The following is a 20,028-nucleotide window of genomic DNA, read 5'->3' on the forward strand; positions in this document are numbered from 1 at the left end:
TGAATGAGCCATGCAAGTGAGCTGAATCAATCAGTTCAATTGAGCTAATTAGAACAGATAAGCATATCGAGCTAGATCAATGGGGCAAGACAAGTTGTTCAAATCAAGCTCATCTATTCAATCAAAACTGAACGAGCCAATTTGGTCAATAAATCTGGTCTGACCTAATTTGAGCTAGTCAATCTGATCAAATTTGAATTGGTTAGTCCAAACAATCATTCATCACTTAATTCGGACTACACAAACATAAAAACAACACATAAGGCTACAATCAACTAAACTCAGCTAGGAACGCAAAGTTGCCCATAAATGAGGCAAGAGTGCACTTACAATGGTTGCAAGAAGTTATCAGCATTATGAACTACCTAACATGAAAAAAAATGGATGGGCAATACAACTGACAAAAGCTTCTTGTCGTTTGTGCTATGTTACGCTTACCATGTCGTTAAGGATCTATCAGAGAATCTAGCATTTTGTGAAAATTTTGAGCAGGAATTGACAGAGCTCACAGGACAAGGGATCACTGCAAACATAGAACTTTTGCTAATTTGCCAACAAAAATTTAACACCTCCTTGGAGTTCTATCTTCTAAAAAGCTAACTAGAATCTTATGAAACTGGAATTCAAACCAGTCTATAAAACAATGAAGAACTCGTAACATACTACAGATCACCTTCATATATGATAACCAGTGCAGAGAGCCCTAATGAGGACTGATTTTGTTGCTGCTGATAGCTGTGAGGAATCTTGTTATAAACTTACCAGGTTACCTGCATGAGCTAGAACTTGACTCCCATTCATCCAAGAGAGTTCTTATCAACTTGCCTAACTTCTCTGATCTGTGTGTAGGTTGAACGACGTTGGCGTTATCCCAACAAGAACATGGATCCATCCATGTGTTTTGGCTGGAGCACCAAGCCCCAGGAACAGCCTTGTTGTACCTACGTTTCAATATCATTCTATCAATTTTATCAAGCACTGCATCACCCTGACGGAACCGTCTGGCAAAAGGTATTCCACTCTTAATCATTTTGTCATAATCCGTCACGTTGAGAAAATGGGGTTCCGTTGTTGGACTATCCCAAACCGTATACCTTAGGTCACTATTTACTGTCATATTCTGGAAATCTTGTGAGTTGCATATAACTGAATGAAAATAACCTTCTTGGGACGATAATACATTTGTGAAGTACAAGAGTAGTGTCCGGGCTAGGTTATCCCAACCCAGCACACAGTATTCTACAAAGGACCTGCTGAGGATGACCCATGGTGAACCTGTTGAACAACAAATTGACAGATAGAACTGTTAGATGTATCTTACAAGTAGGAACCATACACGTACAAGTTTAGGATAGGAGAAAAATGCCTGTGAAGAACTTGAAAGATTCAGGGGTGACCCGATTTTGTGAAGCTTTGAAAAATGATTTCCTGTTAGCTAGATAGATCCCTGCGTCGACTATAATGGGTTTTACTCTCTTATCTCTGCAAGGACATGGTTTGGACGGTCAACAGAACAGCGTTGCTACAATTTCCACAAAAAAGTAAAAGCGAAAAGGCATTCATGCTTACTCCTTCCATCCAAGAACACTAGTGTGATTCACAAAACTAAGGTTCCTTGGCACATGGGAGAAAGCGTAAATTAAATCTGCATTAATGGCCACAAATAATTAAAACTTTCTAGTTTCTTAGTAGCACATCAAGTAATTAATTTGCTGATCCAGAGAAAAAGACAATTGAGATATCATTCAACTCAAATAAGTGTTATGCAGAACAGTTTCCTCAGAGAAGCAGGATCAATGATATGCATGGTTGAGTGAGTGCAATTAAACACAAAAAAGTTAGTGAACTGTCGAAAACTCAAAAGGGGTAACTGTTGTGGTGCTGACAGTAACATAAAGTATGATTAATAAACCTAATGCAGTGCATGTATAAATATAGATCAGGAGGAAAATGGGATTCTACATGACTGCTAGCATTGCCCAATCAGCAGTCATACTTTTAGGAAGATAAACCAAGTTTAAGAGCACTTGTCTACCGGGAAGTTGCATAGTTTTTACAGTGAAATAAGATGGATCCTGAATGAGCCACGAAAAGGCAAAACCTCTACGAGAGAGTCTGCTGCCCAGAAAGATTTTGTATTAGGTAGTTCATAAAGATTACTTCCATGCTTATTTTTACGTATGTTTTGATATCTAATAGAAACTCTTCAATTTGGATAATTCCTCCAACAGAAGGATGCATTATCAATTTGAAGAATTATAGAGATATCAAAACTCCTCTTCAATAAAGCTTCATAAAGCATATGATTCCACATATCCATACTGTTTCCTACAAGCATAATAGTTTTGGATAATGATTATCACATGCAAGTTCACTTTCAGATGCTTATGAGAAAGTAGAGACCTCAAGACAGTATCTGGATGCTTAAAGGCTATGATAACAAGGTTTTACAAGTCTTGCATTCTATGCACACCCTGTGTTATATAGGCCAGCCTTGAATTCAGCTTCAGTTTATCTATCATACCAACTCACTTTCATACATTAAGACTATGGATTAAATGGTGTCAGCAAATGCCACACAAACAACAAAAAAAAAAGAGCATGCAATAATGTAGTCATATGATTTGTGAAATTACATAAAGAGAAAGGAGTTCTGCTAGATGCAGTTTGTATTTATATAATGAGAAGCCTTCAGATATTATTAACATAGAGGTTTAACTTTCTTCAGTCTTCTAACACTAAGAATACTCTCAGAGAGAATTACTAAAACTCACAAAAAGTGCTCTGGTCAAGTCAAAGAAGCCAATTTCCCTAGGCTGCTTGGCATAAAAAAGACCATGTTCATTATCTTGGGCCACTTTTGAAATTATATCTAATAGAACAATATTCTGGTCAAGTCTAGAGATCTAAATTCCCTATGTGTCTAGCATAAAACATTGGCTAGCTTGGTGGAAATGAAGAATCCAAAATAATTCACACTTCATAAAAAATCTAAAGCACAAGCACTACTTATGTATGTGTGAAATTCTTTTACCAATATAATTCTTGTACATATTTCATCTGCTGGAACTACCTAAAATAAAAATATAAGGAGCTAATATGATTACTTTGTCATCATATACTTGAGCATCCCAGTATATACCTAGTCTGATCACTAGATCGTCTGTTAAATATTATACAAGAAATATCGAGGGTGACAGTTAAAAACAAGGACACAACACAGTTCTTGTTCTTGTGGGTAATAAATACAAAATTTGAAAATGTATGCTTGAATTATTCCCAAATAGTTTTTTACACTACTTATATAATGTAGCCAATGAAAATAAACCACGTTCATAAAGATTGGGTCAACTAAATGGATTTTATCTGTCATTACAAGCTAAGATTAAATCTCTAATAACACGTAGGTTATTTTCTTTTAAAATTATATTAGGTGTAGTCTCCATTGGTCTCTCCTTAAAAACATTCAGATTTAAATTCCACTAAACACTAAGGATGTTAAGTATACATCATCAGTGAGAAATCAAGTTTACTAATTTCCAAGTTTATGTAAAGTAAAGCCCAAGAAAACTAATGCAAGCAAGGCAGATTCAACTGAAATATCATATCAAGATTTAGTTCAAATGAGGTATGTCATTAGTTAGGCACTTTAGGGAAATGATAGTTGAAATACCGTATCATCAAATGAGTGAAGGTTCAATTTCCTACTGCTTATGCATATATATTTCAGATGAGGCACTTAAGGAATTGTCAGTTGTGGTGCAAGAATGTCAAATTAAATGTCAAGATGAAAATTGAGAGAGTAACAAATGATAGTTTCCGGAAAATGCTCAGAATGCCTATAACAAGCATTCGTATCCAGTGAAAATATGCACAGGGAACATGCATGTGTAAGCTGAATAAAGAGAGTAGTTTGAAATGGATTGTTGAATTGGAGATGTATGTCTCTAGAGTAAAAGAAAATTGTTAAGACTGATAACGATTGTATAGATCTCAATAAACTAAAAAAGAGCATTCTTTTTTCGTCATTAAACAATTGATTGTATAGATCTCAATAACTAACGCAATCGAAGAATTTTCGAAGAGATGATAAAAATACCATCTTGCGAGATAAGCGGATAATCTTCGGCGCTTAAAGTCACGAACCAATCCCAGCCGTCATCGAGCCGGAGCAGCAAAGAGGCAGCCTGAAGCGTGGCAGCAAGCCCTGAAGACCCCATCGGCGTCATCGCACTGGCCTTCCCGATCACATCCACATTCCCGAATGCCCGGATGGCGGGAATCGAAAGCCAAGCCCTGGCCGCCAAGTCGGCCCGCTCCGACGCCGGCGCGTCAGCGGAAAGGTGGAGGAGGTATCGGTTCCTGGGGTGGTACACGGCAAGCAGCAGGCGCAAAATCCGGCTCGAGTCGCCGCGGCCGCCGGTGATGTAGTACGCAAAGGAGGGCAGGTGGGCGGAGCCGCGGCGGACGTCGGTGGCAGCGAGGCGGCGGTCGAGGAAGGCGGTGGAAGCCTTGAATCCCGAAATGCCAGAGAGGAAGAGGAGGACGGCTACGAACGAGACGGAGAGGATGGGGAACATCCATCTCTCCGCGGCCGCGCCGCAGCCTCGGGCGGAGGTCTGGTACCGGAGGGGCATCGGTGGATCGGAGTTAGGGATTCATCGCCGAGCAGGAAGAGGAGGAAAACCCAAGAACGAAGGAATCGGAACGAAATGAAGAAGGAGATCGTCGGTGGAGAGCAGAGGGGAAATCGAAAACGGCTTGTGTGAAAAAAGATAAATCAGATATGAAATACAAAAATAGAAAATATATATATATATATTATAAAATGTGGAATTAATTTGAATTTGGAACGAAAATTAAAAGGTGCGAAGGTTCGAGAGCCGCTGTAATTGTCCCGGCCTGAACCGCAATCGGCCAGACTTTGATCCGACATTTTGTTAGGCCGATTTAGGTTCATCACCAGATCCAACGGTCAGCATGCCTCGGCCTGCGTACGCCGTATTAAAGAGGGCAGATCCAGTAGGAAGTGGACAACAAAGTGGGGAAGAGGGGAGGAAGCCTCGAGCGCGATCGGATTCTCCTTCCTTCTCGCCGCACCTCCGTCGTCGCCGCCGCCGCATCCCTCGGTAAGATTCCGCTTCTCTTCTCTCCTCTTTCTTCTCTATTGTCGTTGGGATTTTTTTTCCCGATCTACGTCCCTACGGCTTCGAGATCCTCGTTCTGGTTTCCTCCCGCTGTGCTTTTAGGGTTTTGTCGGTGAGGAACCGTTCGTGGCTTGATTACTTCCTGCGTTCACGCGAGTAACAGGATTTCGACGCTTAGGGCGTCGATCTGTTGTTTCTAGCGTGAAGATTGGCGTTTTAGGTTCGGGGCCTTAGATCTGGGGCTCTGTTTTATTGTCGATTTAGGAGTTCTGATTTCTATCATTTGTCCTTTTTGTTCGTCTGCGTTTACTTTCGCGTTGGATATCACGTTACATCGGCTAGTTTTTGGGCTACTTGGCTACGGATCATATCAAAAGTGCAACGTGAGTTTTCTTGAGATTTCCTTTCGTGTAGGATATAACGTTTTATCCGCTAGTTTTATGGACTATGCTGGCTACTGCCCCATTCAACGCTAGTTTTCTCGAGATTTCCTCTGGACCTTTCTCGTGCATAAGGTCATCTTAGGTCAATTCGTTTTTGCGTTATTTTGGCTGCTGGTGGTTGAGGTTTAGGTTCAATATGCCTGTTTGTTTCCCTATGGTCTGATTGTTTTAAATTGTTTCTAGTTTTACACATGGAAATGCGCAGTTTAGATGTGGCCATAGGAGATAGTCTGCTGCTGTCTTTATTCTTCTTGCTAGAATTATTCATGTAATACTGAATTACTGTAATACTGAATAAAGACCACTTGTTAGTAACTGGCTTTAGTATCATAGGTTGCAAATGTTGATTAGAATAAAACTATTCTTATGTAAAGATATTGGGACTGCTTAGTGACATGGAAATAAGATCCCTCATGTCCTTGGATATACTTTTAATGGGTTGTAGCTACTTGTTGCTTAGTTACTTTCCATTTGACCCTTGATGACTATCAGAAGTAGCTGCCGTTGGCAAATTCCTCAGATTATTAGCATTAGAAATTAGCTAGTCATCTGTTGCTATATGACAGCTTCTCATTGCTCAGAATTTTGCTAATCTATAATGACATTGAATGCAATTTTACACTATTATTTTTTTCCAAAGTGTAATCGACATATACATGAAAGTACTCCTAGTATCTGTTGGACAAAATGGTTATTCCTTTAAGTGCACTTTCAGATTTGTTAGATTTTGTTAATGACATATACATGAAAAATTCTTAAATATGAACATTTGTGTAACAGAGATTCATATTGATTTTCTTGAAGAAGTGCATTGGCCGTTTGATCAATTGTGCCTTTCACATTCGCATAAGGTAAAAATTTGACCCTATGTTTCTTCCTTCTAGTGAATTTCTTTCTTAGAATTGTTTTCTTCTGATGAATTGTTTAGTATGCAATACTTATGAAACACATATATATGTTTCATTCCATGCCACTTCTTCAAAAAGTTGTATATAGCTGATAAAAGTTTGAAGGCAAAATTTACTGGATTTAGGGCGCTGTTTTCAGTAGACATGTACTTGAGGAGGTCTGTTGTTTTGTCAACTTTAAATCCTGGGAAAGTTGACAATTCTAGATAAAAATTGTTGTAGTAACTACACAAATTTTCACAGCAATATGATTGCGTTGAAGATTTTTTTGTGCTCCTGCTGAATGAATTACTTTAAAATGATCTTTAGCATATATGATATGAGAATTGAGCACTATCTAGTAGTTACATTTTAGCAATGATAAGATGTGCTTTATGAGACACTGAATCCTTAGTGTATGATTCATGAGATATAGAGGAGTTAACATCGATTTTTCTCTTTTGTGAGATGCACTTCCTTGCATCATTTCACGGATGTGCAGGTTTCAAGTTGTTCTTATATAGAATTGAATGGACTGCAAAAAGTTCTTGCAATTGGTTGAAGATAAGAAGAAGAGAATTCTGGATAGGAAAGAGGCCCCCTTGAAATGGGAGCAGAAACTAGAAGCTGGTGCGAAGGCAAACGCTGATGCAGAAGCAAGGGAGAGGAAATTAAAGGCTTCAACAAAGCACAAAAGAAGGCCCTACTCTGAATCAGACAGTGACAATGATTCTGACAGCAGTTACTCCGATCGGAAGCATAGAAAAAGGAGAGTTCACAAGAAGCATAGGAAGCATGGCAAGTCTGACTCAGAAGATGGCGGGAAAAGGAAACACAAATCCAACAAAAGGAGCTCAAGCTCCAGTGATGAAGATAGCAGTGAGGATGATTCACGCAGGAAGAGGCACTCTCACAGGAGGAAGCATAGACGGTCTTTCACAATGGACTCCAGCAGCACAAGCAATGAAGATGATGAAAAAAGATCTGACAAGAAAAGGCATTCTAAGCACCACAAGCGCCATCATCAGTCAGGTGATGAAGATTCTAGTTCGGACTCTAAAATAAGGACAAGAAGCTCCAGGCACAGGCGGCAACACAGGTCAAGTGCTGAAGTATCATCTGACTATGAGGATAACAAACACAATAGGAGTTCATCCCTAGACAAATCATCAGATGGAGAGTATGAAACTGGGAAGCCAAGGGATACCAAAAAGTCTCATCATAAGCATGGACATCACCTTCACCACCGCAATAACCACCACAAACATGGCCATGATCATGATCTAGTGGAGCCAGATATGGTTGTTCGGACAATTGGAGCTAGCAAAAATTAGATTTTTCAAGCATCGACGCGCATCCTGCTGAACTTGACTGTGCTGGATGGCAGCATCTATGTAAACTTGATCTCGGGCTAAATTGCTGATTGTTGACTTATTGACTATTTATGGCTTTCAGATTGTTTAAATCTACTGAATGATTCTCTCGGACTCAAATTTTTGCTGAATTAGTCTTCTTTCTACGAGCTGAATTGGAACTTGATGCATATTACCGTGCCCCCAGATGTTTTCATGCATTGTCAACGCGCTTTCTGGTTCCTCTGACAATTTAAATGACTGTTTTTCGCAGACATGGGACCAGAGCTGGAAATCTTGAATGACTACAAGGCTCATTTATCTTTAATTCCCTGCCTGCGTATGAATAGTTTTGACTTTTGACAGTTTCAAGTTCAACTATGTTAGGTAACATGGTTTTGTATATCTTGGATTGAGGGGCGTAGGAACCTTCAAAGGTTCTCTGTTGTGTAACTGTCTTCTGAGCTCATTTAGTTCTAAAATGTGAAAAATCTAACTTTGCTGCAAATTTCATTTCGGATTTACATAATTTAGATCTGGTAGTATTCTTAATTCTTAATATTTCTATTCATTTATTATTTTCATAAAGTTCAGTTGTCCTCTGTGGTGGGTGGTATAACTTTTTAGCCTTGTTGACGCTTGGCACATTAGATTGCCAGTTATTTGGGTAAGAGAACAACTGTACATAAATTACTTTCAGAAAGATGTTTATACATGTGTTACTCCATCTAATGAATTGTAGCTAATGCAGGTAAGAAGACATCACCACCTTCCTTACGACCAGCTTCTACCATTATAGTGGTCGGTGTAAGTTAGAGGTAAATTGTTCAAAGTTAAATAACTTGTTGGTTTGAACCTAGATTTTACTGGAACTCATTGTTGGTTTTGTGGAACCTGTTCTGCTATGGCTTCCTGAATCTGCGTTAGATATAAAGACCAAATATTTCCATTCAAGTTTCCCAAGGTTAGCTTCAGACTTTTGTTGAAACACGTTCTTCAGTATCTTCACCATGGATAGTATTTACATCAATCTATTACTGGGCTTGGTTCTTTCACTACGTCTTCAAATTGACTTCTAAGACCACACAAATGGTGGCGTTTGAAGGCCTGATCCTAAGAATTTTTTTTTTATTTTCCTTTGCCAAACTGACAAGTCCAACAAATTAGTAACTAGTGAGTTTGGTAGGTCACGATCACACTTATTTCTATGCTTCCCAATGTTCATAGAAAACAACAAATTAGTCATCTATAGAGTTTGGTAGGAGTGTTCATCACCTAGTTAATTAAATTTTGTTAGTACACTTCGTTGGGCCAGAGTTGAAGGTAGACTAACTAAATTTCTTTAGGTATTATAAATTAAATTACACGATTGAATCATCTTATTCCATCGCATGTGGCTTGGGCAAACAAAATTGACTACCAACTCTAGCTAGAAGCATTTAAATATTGTAAAATGACTTAAATGGCATTCACATGGAATTCATGTAACTATGCATGAATTATTTTATGGCATGCATACAGTTAGACGAAATCATTTGTTGCAAGTTTTAACATTCTTGAAATATTATTTATCCTCAACTATGAATGAGACCAATTCATGCAGCCTTCAATCTTTTATGCTTGAAAGAGGAGAACATTATGTCTCCAGTCTCCTATATGGCTGCACCACTCTTGGTTGAAGATGGAAAAAGCCACTTACTATAGTGGTCTAAGAGAGGTCTCAATCAATAAGCTGTTAGGGAAATGTTATAGTTGGTATTGGCGTAGGTGTTGCTGTGCACCAAAGGTAGAGGGACATTGAATCCATAGGCATAGAGCCCAAGGTGAAGTATGGTCCAAAACTTTTTTCTAGCTTCATCAAACATGTAAAAAAAACAAGATTGTTTTTAATGGATTATTTTCATGGTTTATTACATGTCCTTTTCTCATATCAAATATCAGCGCAGTGGTTGGAGCAATTAATTAGATGACTTGTTCAACATGTATAACTAGTTCAACCAACACGCATCTCCAGATATCCAAAAGTCATGAGGCCACACTTTCTCGATAATGACAGTATATTTATTCAAAGGCAAAGTAAGTTATCCTGCCATTGCTCGTGCTAAGCCCGAGATAAAAATTATTTAATTGTTCTATGCAACTGTCAGTTGGAATTTATTTTTCTTTAGTGGTAAATTTACAAGTTTTCACTGATTCATTTGTTACATTTATTATTATTTTTCAGCCATCAAGCATGAGTTTGGTAGACAAATTGCATGAAGGCCCTCAAGTTTTTTTTTTCACAGGCATCCAGTTAGGTTGACAAATTGCACCCTGCCGCTTCGTTCAAGTCTTTTCCTTGCATCAAGCTTCCATTTAGGTGCGCAAATTGCGGGAAGGCCCTGCATTTAAGTCTTTATATCCATCAAGCACCCAGTCAGGTTGACTTTGTGTATTTTTAGTAAATGGACAAGACAAAAATAAAAAATAAAGAAATTCATGGACCCATGATGCCTCAATTATTCGTTGGAGGAATCGTATTCCTGCATTCCTAAACTGACAAAGTCATACATTTCAGCTGCGTGATTTGCTTCATCAAACAACTTCATCTCCAGAGAAGTTGATGAAGGAGGAGAAGAACAGCAGCAGGTTGAACGAGTTTTAGTTTGTGATGGGGTACGAGAAGAGCAAGGCTCACAACTTGACGAGCAGGATCGAAGCAAGAAAGCTCGGCGTGGCTCTGCTGCTCGGATGCTGCGTGGTCATATTCACCTACTTCATCTCCATGTCTGATATCACAGGTTCATCCTCTCGTCACTCTCTGATTTCTTACAGAAATTGATCACTTGAAAACAGTATTTTTGTCTGCAGCGAACCAGCAACCGTTTGCGTCCTACACGGTGCGAGAAGATGCAGTTGCTGAAACCAAAAACATTCAACAAACTCTCGGTGAGAAAATTTTGATCTTTCCACTGTTCGATGAGAAAACCCCCGTTTTTTACTGGCTCTTTCTTGCAGAAATTGCAGGAAAAGAGACAGAGGTTCTGCCAGAAACCAACGCGAATGCTCCTACTGATCGAATAATGTGCGACGTCGTGAACCCGCGATCGGAGTTCTGCGACGTCTTCGGCGACGTCCGCGTCCACGGTGGCGGGAACTCCTCCGCTGTCACACTGGTTTCTCCTCGCCTTGGCGAGTCCCGGTGGCAGGTCCTCCCCTACATCCGCAAGCACATGCAGAACATCGCCAGGGTATCAGTTCGCGCCACCGCTGACCCCCTCGCCGCCCCCCGGTGCACCAGCGTTCGGAACGTCCCCGCCGTCGTCTTCGCCCTCGGCGGCTTTACCGGGAACTACTACCACGACTTCACCGACCTGCTGCTCCCGCTCTTCCTCACCGCACGCGAGTTCGACGGCGAGGTCCAGTTCCTTGTCACCAACATCCAGCCGTGGTGGCTCCTCAAGTACCGCCCGCTCGTCCGCCGCTTGACGCGCTACGACATCGTTGACCTCGACGGCGCCGCCGGCGCCGGTGAGGTACTCTGCCACCCTCGTGTCATGGTCGGCCTTCGCTTCCACGACGACCTCGTCGTGGACCCGCCGCGCGCGCCGCGGGGGCTCGCCATGCGTGACTTCACCAAGTTCATCCGCGCTGCCTACGGGCTGCCCCGCGCGCGCGCGGAGCGCGCGCCGCGGCCGCGGCTCCTCCTGGTGGCGCGCAATCGGACGCGGCGGTTCGTCAACTTGCTGGAGATCGCGGCGGCGGCGGAAAGGGCTGGGTTCGAGGTGGTGCAGGCGGACGCGAAGTTTGGGGACGTGGCGGCGTTCGCCGGCGTGGTGAACTCCTGCGACGTGATGGTGGGCGTGCACGGCGCCGGGCTCACCAACTTCCTGCTCCTGCCAGAGAAGGCGGTGCTGGTGCAGGTGGTCCCGTGTTGCGGGTTGGAGGTGATGGCGGCGCACACCTTCAAGCGGCCGGCGGAGGACGCCGGCGTGCGGTACTTGGAGTACAGCATCGCGGTGGAGGAGAGCACGCTGCTGGAGGAGTACCCGAGGGAGCACCCGGTGTTCACGGCGCCGGAGTCGGTGCACCGCCAGGGATTCTACGAGATGGCAAAAATTTACTTGGGAAAGCAGAACGTGAGGCTCGACGTCAACAGGTTCCGGCCGGTCTTGCTCAGAGCCATGGAGCTTCTTCACGACCAGTAGGAAGATTACAGAATTTAATTCTGTTTATTTTTTTTCCTATTTTTATTTTCATTGTGGTTGGGTTTATACGATGACAAAAAGGAATCGGAATATGCAAAGGGACAGGTCGTGAGAAAATATAAAGCAGGGATCGAGACAAGGTTTCTTTCGGCACAGCTGGCATCGTGGCTGCTCTGCTCTTTCGTCCTGAAGGCCAAAGGCAACCATGAGAAAGCCAAAGCAAAGTTGGGGTCCATCCTACGCCTAGTTGCACAATTCCCTCCCAGTGATAGTACATTTTTTTATTGTTCTTGGAAATGCATATATATCTTTTATATATATATACAACTCTAAATCAATACTCTTTCTGGGCAAATCTGCTTTCTCAACAATCTCACACACTCAACTTCACGACTTACTATTATCTTTCTCGATATAACTTTACAAGTCCAAAATTGAAGATCTTTAGGATGAAATCACATTCCAAAGGTATTATTATGAGGCTCGATGCTAAAGTGCAGAATTCTATAAATTCATCTTTGGGCATCTGTTTCCCTCAATTTAGCAAACTTTAAGAGCAAAACCATAAATCCACTTCCGGAAACAAAAGCCAGTGCTTACCATCATAGCCCAGTATATCAACAAACAAAATGGTAACAGAAAGCAATTCTTACGAAATATATCATAAAACAAACCAAAACAACCCAACCCGGTAGAATTCCATTAAGCAAGTCGAAAGATTGGGGAGAAGCCATTCCTTTACATGACTGTTTTACATGAGATTGGTTCAGAAGAACCATAGACTTTGCATTCAAGTAACATGAAGCTAAACTATGCAGAAACATAGATTCACCTGTGGCAAATAACTATCACAATGGAAAATGCATCGCGATGGACTATTGAGAAGTTTTCGTAGTATTTTAGGTTGAGGTTGCATATGCTTATTCTCAGAGCGACAGTCACATCAAATGAAACACAGACTCAGAACATGTTCTAGGCATAGCCCTACGTTGATCAGTCTATTACATTCTGATTAAAGGTGAAATGGGTTTTCTTGCATCAACATTAAAGCTAGCAGGAGTGAAGTCCCTAGGAAGCGCGATGTGAGTAGGACCCATAACCCCGGCCCCTGTTGTTGTAGCCATAGCCGCCTCCATAGTAGGATCCTCGACGTCCTCCGCCACGGAAGCCACGCCCACCACCTCTACTCGGACGATGCCTTGCAAAATCCCCAAAAGTCTGCAGTGCACAGCATGGAAATAAACACAAAAGTCAAACATGAGGGCAACAAGATCTCAGAAGAGACTACTTGTTTACCTCTGTGTCTATTTTCAACTGCTCTGAAAATCTTGTCCTCCCACCATGAGATCCTCGATCAAGAGTGTTGGAAGAAAGTGTATCGAAGAAATCATCCTTCACGTACATAGGCTTCAAAAAGAAATGGAATAGACAAATGTTGACAAGAGAAGTGACAAATATATTCTAAACCCAAGAATTTCTGGTGAAAATACACACCTTGGATGCGAGCTTTAGAGTATCTTCTTCTTCCAGAGTATCGTAGGTTTCATCTTCTTGAAACATTCCATCATTATCCTTCAAATGGGCTTTATTTTTTCCAAGGTGGCCCCAAACTTCATCTTTGTTGAACTTTTCATTCATTGCCGTAAAATCAAAGTCTTCAGTAAACTTAGTCATGTGGCGTGGCTGCACACAAGTGGTTATAAGAGCATGAAATCCAAAACGTTATAAGGCAACCTACTTAAACACGATATTGATATGATATAACTCAAAGTGCGTGGCTGCACACCGCGACAAACACGAATCACCCACAAGTGGTTATAAGAGCATGAAATCCAAAACGTTATAAGGCAACCTACTTAAACATTTTTTCGATATTGATATGATATAACTCAAAGTGAATTGCTTTGGTACCTCATTTCCTCTCCCTCTTCCACGCCCCCTATTGTAGAAATTGTGTGAGGCAGCCCCATTTGGCTGAAAGTAATAAAAGATGCATTAAGATCAACTAAAATGATAGTGAAGAAAATTTTGGAATTAAAACTATCAAGCAAAGAAAATGTAAAAGTTAGTCTGACTGTGTGAGTTCCACAAACACAATTAGAAAAGCAACAGCAGTTGAATATAGTTTTACAAATCAAGAACATGAAAGCTGGATCATTTTACAAATCAAGAACACGAAAGCTGGATCAGTGAAATGATCCACTATACTCTAAATCTGTGCAACTGAATACCAAAATACTAGCATACCTTTTGCACATTGGATTTTGGCAGCGGCAGTATTGGCTCCTTGGTTTCTGTTGGTGCACCAAGTGTTGGTTCAGAAAGTAATGGTTTAGTTTTCTCGTCAATTATTCTAGCGTCAGAATCTTTATTGCTTGTTTGCAATGGCTGAGAAGAAGGAAGCATGGAGGTGCTAGGTGGCAACAGCTTATCAGGAGTCACTAAGGCTACTGGTTTTTCAACTTGGCTAGAACTTGATGAAACAACAGCAGGAGATTCTGACTGTGAAACAGATAAATATGGCATTGAAGAACCATGTCCGATGATAGGGTTGGCAGTAAAAACAGATGTAGTCGGAGGTATAACTTTCTCAAAATTAGTAATCGAAGGTGAAGCTAGAGGAAGACTAATGCCAAGAGTTGATGCAGCCATAGTTGCTACAGGAGTTTTAGTTTGCAGAAGAGTGGATGATGTTTCTGTTGGTAACGAGCTTGCTGAAGAAGGATTCAATGTCAACGGCAATGTACTAGATGTCAGAACTGAGTTCAAGTTGGCTTGTGGAAACAGAGGAGGAAGCTCAGGCAAACTCTGAGCTCCAGATGGTAAAGAGGGATTTATTCCAGGATATTGAAAAGGGTGCTGCATGGAATGAGGAAAAGGCAATCCTGGTGGTGGTCGGAGCAATGCCGTTTGTGGAAGCTGTGGTAGCCCACTAGATGGGGCATAATATCCTTGCCAATACATTGGAGGCATTCCAAGCCCAGAGCCATTTGCAGTTGGAGGGGTGGGTGAAGAACCCCAAGTCCCTAAGCCGCCAACTGGCTGATAAGGGGGTAAACTGCCTTGAAATGTTGGCCCCGGAAGTCCCAACTGAGCCGAATGGGAAGTAACATCTGCTGCACCTCCACTGCCAACAGTAGGCACACTTGTAGAGGTAGATGCAGGATGAGGATAATGTGACTGTTAATAATTTTAAGATATCCATCAGTGAGGACTTTAAAGTCAACAATTATGAATATGCAGATCATCTTCCTACCTGAATTATAGCAGGATCATTGTTTATGGTAGTTGACTGAATGGGTGGTGGAGAAGACTTAACTTGCAAGTCCTGCAGCAGCAAAAATTAAAAACGAGCATCAAGCATTTGACCATTAAGAAAAAATACATGAGGTAGAGCATGCATAAGATGTTAATATCGAAAAGTTAAAAGTCAAAACCATTTTACATTAAATGCATCAGTGAACAAATAAAAAAAAAAAGTACTTAATTGTGATTATAGAGATCCAGAGAACAAAGCAAATCAGCACATTCAAATAAGGTTAAAGAGAATCGTCAAGCAGCAGAAGAAATCAAACAGCTGCAGCAAAGGTACATTGGCAGTTAACCATCAACAACATTTGCATTTAGCTTATGTTGATTGACAACATTTGCATTTAGCTTAAGTTGATTATTACATTGAAAAAACTAAAAAAGAATTAAAGTTACAAGGACTTCAATTTTTCTAATAACTCTTGCTGTTGTATGGTCTCAAAAAAACTTACTACACGCAAACTTCACATCAAAAGAGTTCACTAAACACTAAGATGGAAGATATGAGAGAAAGGAGAGGATTTGACTTTGTGAGTGTTTCCCTCCTTTTCCTCACATCTTCTATCTAGCGCAATTCTAGTAATCTGAAAATTGACAACAACAAATAATAAGCAAAGAATTATGTCAGAAAAATGAAGTTAAAACATGGTTCTTGAAGAAGAATATTTTCATGAATACATATAATAGATGCAGAAAACACTGGCACCACAAAATGTTTGACAATCAAAAATGTCTGGCTAAAAACAATTAAAGAATCCAAAGTAAGCCAAAATTAAGCACTAAGAAGAAAAACAAAAACATAGTCACAAAGAAAACATATCGTGCCAAAATATGCGCAATCCTATAGAAAGCATTGTGTGTAAAAGCTTGATGTCAAGATAACAATAGTGGTTCCATTTCAAAAAATAATATCTGGATAGAAAGAGAAAGAGTTATTATGCATAATCTAACATTTTATATGCAATCTAGCCATGTAGGCGGAGTGACCCTTCCAATGAAAATATAGTGGTTCCATTTAAGGATGGAGTGACCCTTTCATGATTCTTATAATTCTTTTTTATATAAATATACATATTGTTTTATATGGGACTGTCCTGGAGACCATGAATAAGAAATTCTAACAAACTAGGGACAATTGAGCTTCATTACATGGTTATATCTTTAGGGGGTACGCATATGGTTATATCGCACCACTTAGTCATTGATTGCCATGTAAGACATACCATTAATAATGCCTAAATACTTTAGATCTCTTTTGGTTAATACTATTTTATATGTTTTCTTTGCATCTCTTGAACTCTGATTTATTTTTTCAACTATGAGAAGTAGTATACTTTCTGAATGGAGTTTCTCTCATCTTAGTCTATCTCTCCTAGTGACCCTACACTTTGATCTCGATAGTTTTTACTGTATTGCTTATTAGCTATCTACTAATCTTACCCATAAAGAATGACAAGTAAATGCAGTAAGATAGTTGGGTTTGCTTGTTACATATTACATATGCCTAATTCTTCTTCTATTTTATTGTTCACTTTTGATCTATTACTAACCATCTTTAACATCAACTAACCTATCACTAGGTTCAAATTCTTTGTATTTGATTCCAAAATGCGTGAGAGGTTTAAATATAATAAATAATAAAAGAAAAGAGACCAAATGTAATCAAGTTTATTTATCTACCGATTAAATTAACAGAGGTGATAATACTTACACAAACATCATGACAACTTATGTCTCAAACATTTAGTATGTAAGGACTCATGATATGTAAAGTATTCAAAGGAAAATTTTGAATTCTAAACTTCTGTTACATGACAGTGCGTCTGACACTGAGGGAATTCAAAGTTGTTCGTCAACAATGTTTTTGAGTGTGATTTGGGTTCCCTATTGACTCATTTGGCCTAACGATTATCCTTACAATGTTTGTTGCCTTATTCTCACTATGTATATTTTATCATTCAGTTGGTAAACATTGACTCTAATACTTGAACTCTTCATTTACCACCTTCACTCATGCTTGGACACTGAGACTCTGATTCAACACTTGACAATCCCATTGTAGAAATCTTCGTGTCAGGCACTTAAATCCATGAGACTAAGTGGCATAGACCATTGGTACACATAAACTAGACTATAATCAGATTCAAATTTTCTCTATGTAAACCAAATGAGGAAAATTGATGGTATCATTAAGAAAATAAAGTAAAACTTAAAAGTATCCTTTTGCAAGGTCAAAGTTATTTTATGCATTCTTAGAGATGCTAAAATGCTGATTAATTAGAATAAATTCAGGGAATAGACCTTCTGCTTCGATTATTTAGTCATCTAGGATTCAATGTATGTGAAAGAAGACCAAAGGACAGCATAAGAGGCTGGTTCTTCCTAAATATCATCCCGATAAAAGTGAAAAACGAAATATTTGAATTGGTGAAAAAATATTGAGCTTATGTGCTGGAAAAGCATTGTTTTTGATATACAAAGTACATTAAATCCAAGATGTTCTCCGTGAATTATTTGCCTTTATCGTGTTTAAAAATTCGTAAGGTTCAGCATAACAATGGAAGGGGAAAATGTGCCATTTCATCACTCATTTACCTTGATGTCAGTTCCTCGAAACAGTATGTACTCATATATCTTGTCACTAGGAGGAACTTGTGGCCCATCCTGCTTTCGGCCTTCAGTTCCAAAAGAGCGTACTGCAACCATCAAACAAAAAAGGTTGAAGAGAATAAACACTGCAAAGTAGTCCATGCACTAAACATCACCTGCAAACGCTGTAGCTACAGGGAAAAATCAAAGGAATAATAATTTCCTCTACTTCAAATAGGAGGGTGCAAAACCATAGTTCAGCAATCTTTCATAACTAAATCTTCCTCAAAAGAGCAACAAAAACATTGTTAGGTACACAACAGAATATAATGGAACATGAAACTGGAAGGCCTAGAGCATCAACAACAATAAAGCAGGCCAAAAGTTTGATAGTGGGAACCGCCGAGAGGATGGGCTCACAAGTTTGCTGTTACTGAGTATCTAGTAATTTAAGTTCAAAAGTCATACCATATATTAGCCAAATATCCTTACCACAAAATTCAGTAGTCATGCTAACCCGTCCATGAATTCACTATACTATGAACACTACATCACTTTTTACGAGGAAAGGAAATCATCGAATCAAAACAACTAAGCACTTAAATGGAGTGTTCCTTTCTCCCAACTAATCATCAGTTATGACGGCTTTCCATGTGCATAGATATGACATCAAAGAGAAGTTGTTTCACCTTGTGAGAATAAGGTAAAATTTCAATCCATTTAATTGTTGGGATAGTGTAATGCTCAGGTCATGGAAAATTTCCATGCATAACATCTGATACTCTCATATGAACTTCTAGAGCCCCTGTTTATGACCAGTAAGAGGAATCACATGGTTCATATCTTGTTAGTTCAAACAAAAATATCATTTGCCAGATACAATTGTTTTATGAAACATAACAGAACGAAATAATGAACAACCCAAACAAACTGCAGTTTCATGCTTACAGGGGTGCATAAGTATTACGAGGATACCACGCTTGCACATGAAAATTGTCACGGATATAAAGAAAACTAAAACCCAGCACTATGACCTAAATCCCTAATAAAATAATAAAATCACGAAAACTGGAAGCCTCCTCCAGATAAAATTTCGTGACGCGGCAGTCCCTCGGACACAAGAACCCCCAAAATCCAGCCAAAAAGCTCGAAAAAGTGTTCCCTTTGGAAAGGAACAGCGCGAAGGGGAGTGGAGAAAAGCGAAGACGCAAGGAATTGGGCATAAAGCAAACTGTACCGTTGCGCAAGCCTATGCTGGATTCCTCGGTGTTGATGCTGTAGAGGACGCCCTCGTATCTGATCTCGCTCTTGGAGGTCAAGCTTATGAGGCTCCCGATGTAGGAGTCCGCCGACGCCCCGGATCGGGAGGCCTCCGCTGCCATCGCCGACGCCGTAAAGAGTTCGAGAGAGCAAGCGAAAGCGAGGGAGAGAGAGAGAGATTGGATTTGGAAGAAGGACGAGATCACAAAACCAAACCCTCGTCGGCTTTCCTCTTCCTCTTTCTCGCCCAAATGTTCTAGCGTTATTATATAGCCAAATTAAGGGTCTTTTTTATTACTCAAAAAATAATAGGAAAATATTATATATATATATATATATATATATATATATATAAAATTATTTTTAATTATATATACGATAAAATTTTAAGACATACTTTATTAAAGCTATAATTACAATTTAAAATTTCAGTACTAAATTAACATTTTTGAAATATTAATTTTATGTTTTGAAGAAAATAATAAATTAAATTAAAGATCTTACTAATTAAGGAATAAATCTCTATACAATTAATATTAGTTAAGTTATATACATTTATTAAAGATTTAAATATTTTATTTATATTTATTGAGTATTTAAAAAAAATCTTAAACTTTATAATTAAGCAAAATGAATAATCTTAAAAATTTATAACTTCAAATATTATTTTTTTAAAACTTAATAAAGTATATAAACAAGCTTTAAAATTTACAAGTGCAAGTTGTTAAAGTTCATGAATAAATGAACTAACTTAAATTTCTTTTATTGAATCTGTGTTTTAAGTAATTTATCAATAAGAGGTTTGAGTTTCCTTTGCGAATTGATGACATAGAGGAAAGGATAGTTAATGTAAG

The 20,028-nt window shown here is 39.4% G+C and overlaps 4 protein-coding genes across 8 annotated transcripts; 2 read left to right on the forward strand and 2 right to left on the reverse strand.

Annotated features, from left to right (window-relative positions):
- Window positions 1-266: 266 nt before the first annotated feature.
- On the reverse strand, window positions 267-4,754 carry LOC141839828 (beta-glucuronosyltransferase GlcAT14A-like). Its single transcript, XM_074727662.1, has 4 exons — window positions 4,100-4,754; window positions 1,570-1,645; window positions 1,367-1,482; window positions 267-1,275 (listed from the first exon to the last, which is right to left on the reverse strand). The coding sequence occupies exons 1-4, from the start codon at window positions 4,635-4,637 to the stop codon at window positions 767-769; spliced, it is 1,239 nt and encodes a 412-aa protein (XP_074583763.1). The 5' UTR covers window positions 4,638-4,754; the 3' UTR covers window positions 267-766.
- A 289-nt stretch (window positions 4,755-5,043) lies between these two features.
- On the forward strand, window positions 5,044-7,946 carry LOC141839973 (uncharacterized). 2 transcript variants are annotated; one of them, XM_074727845.1, is made up of 3 exons: window positions 5,044-5,129; window positions 6,371-6,441; window positions 6,946-7,946. In XM_074727845.1, the coding sequence occupies exon 3, from the start codon at window positions 7,008-7,010 to the stop codon at window positions 7,809-7,811; it is 804 nt and encodes a 267-aa protein (XP_074583946.1). In that variant the 5' UTR covers window positions 5,044-5,129; window positions 6,371-6,441; window positions 6,946-7,007; the 3' UTR covers window positions 7,812-7,946. The 2 variants fall into 2 exon arrangements, with proteins under 2 accessions (XP_074583946.1, XP_074583947.1); XM_074727846.1 differs by having other exon boundaries at window positions 6,980-7,946.
- Window positions 7,947-10,098: 2,152 nt separating this feature from the next.
- On the forward strand, window positions 10,099-12,361 carry LOC141842149 (beta-1,2-xylosyltransferase XYXT1-like). Of its 4 annotated transcripts, none has more exons than XM_074730369.1 (3): window positions 10,099-10,188; window positions 10,387-10,609; window positions 10,665-12,361. In XM_074730369.1, the coding sequence occupies exons 2-3, from the start codon at window positions 10,480-10,482 to the stop codon at window positions 12,014-12,016; spliced, it is 1,482 nt and encodes a 493-aa protein (XP_074586470.1). In that variant the 5' UTR covers window positions 10,099-10,188; window positions 10,387-10,479; the 3' UTR covers window positions 12,017-12,361. The 4 variants fall into 4 exon arrangements, with proteins under 4 accessions (XP_074586470.1, XP_074586472.1, XP_074586473.1 ...); XM_074730371.1 differs by lacking the exon at window positions 10,099-10,188 and having other exon boundaries at window positions 10,329-10,609; window positions 10,665-10,757; window positions 10,827-12,361; XM_074730372.1 differs by lacking the exon at window positions 10,099-10,188 and having other exon boundaries at window positions 10,329-10,609; window positions 10,680-10,757; window positions 10,827-12,361.
- A 330-nt stretch (window positions 12,362-12,691) lies between these two features.
- LOC141839820 (protein decapping 5-like) lies at window positions 12,692-19,411 on the reverse strand. The gene is made up of 8 exons (XM_074727652.1): window positions 19,152-19,411; window positions 17,921-18,021; window positions 15,273-15,344; window positions 14,264-15,196; window positions 13,928-13,990; window positions 13,511-13,699; window positions 13,313-13,423; window positions 12,692-13,234 (listed from the first exon to the last, which is right to left on the reverse strand). Exons 1-8 carry the CDS (start codon window positions 19,294-19,296, stop codon window positions 13,085-13,087), a joined length of 1,764 nt encoding a protein of 587 aa, XP_074583753.1. The 5' UTR covers window positions 19,297-19,411; the 3' UTR covers window positions 12,692-13,084.
- Between the last annotated feature and the right edge of the window lie 617 nt (window positions 19,412-20,028).

Source organism: Curcuma longa, chromosome 11 (assembly GCF_044706935.1).
Source record: "Curcuma longa cultivar G26 ecotype Majalengka, Jawa Barat chromosome 11, ITB_CL_G26_1.1, whole genome shotgun sequence".
Taxonomy (NCBI): domain Eukaryota; kingdom Viridiplantae; phylum Streptophyta; class Magnoliopsida; order Zingiberales; family Zingiberaceae; genus Curcuma; species Curcuma longa.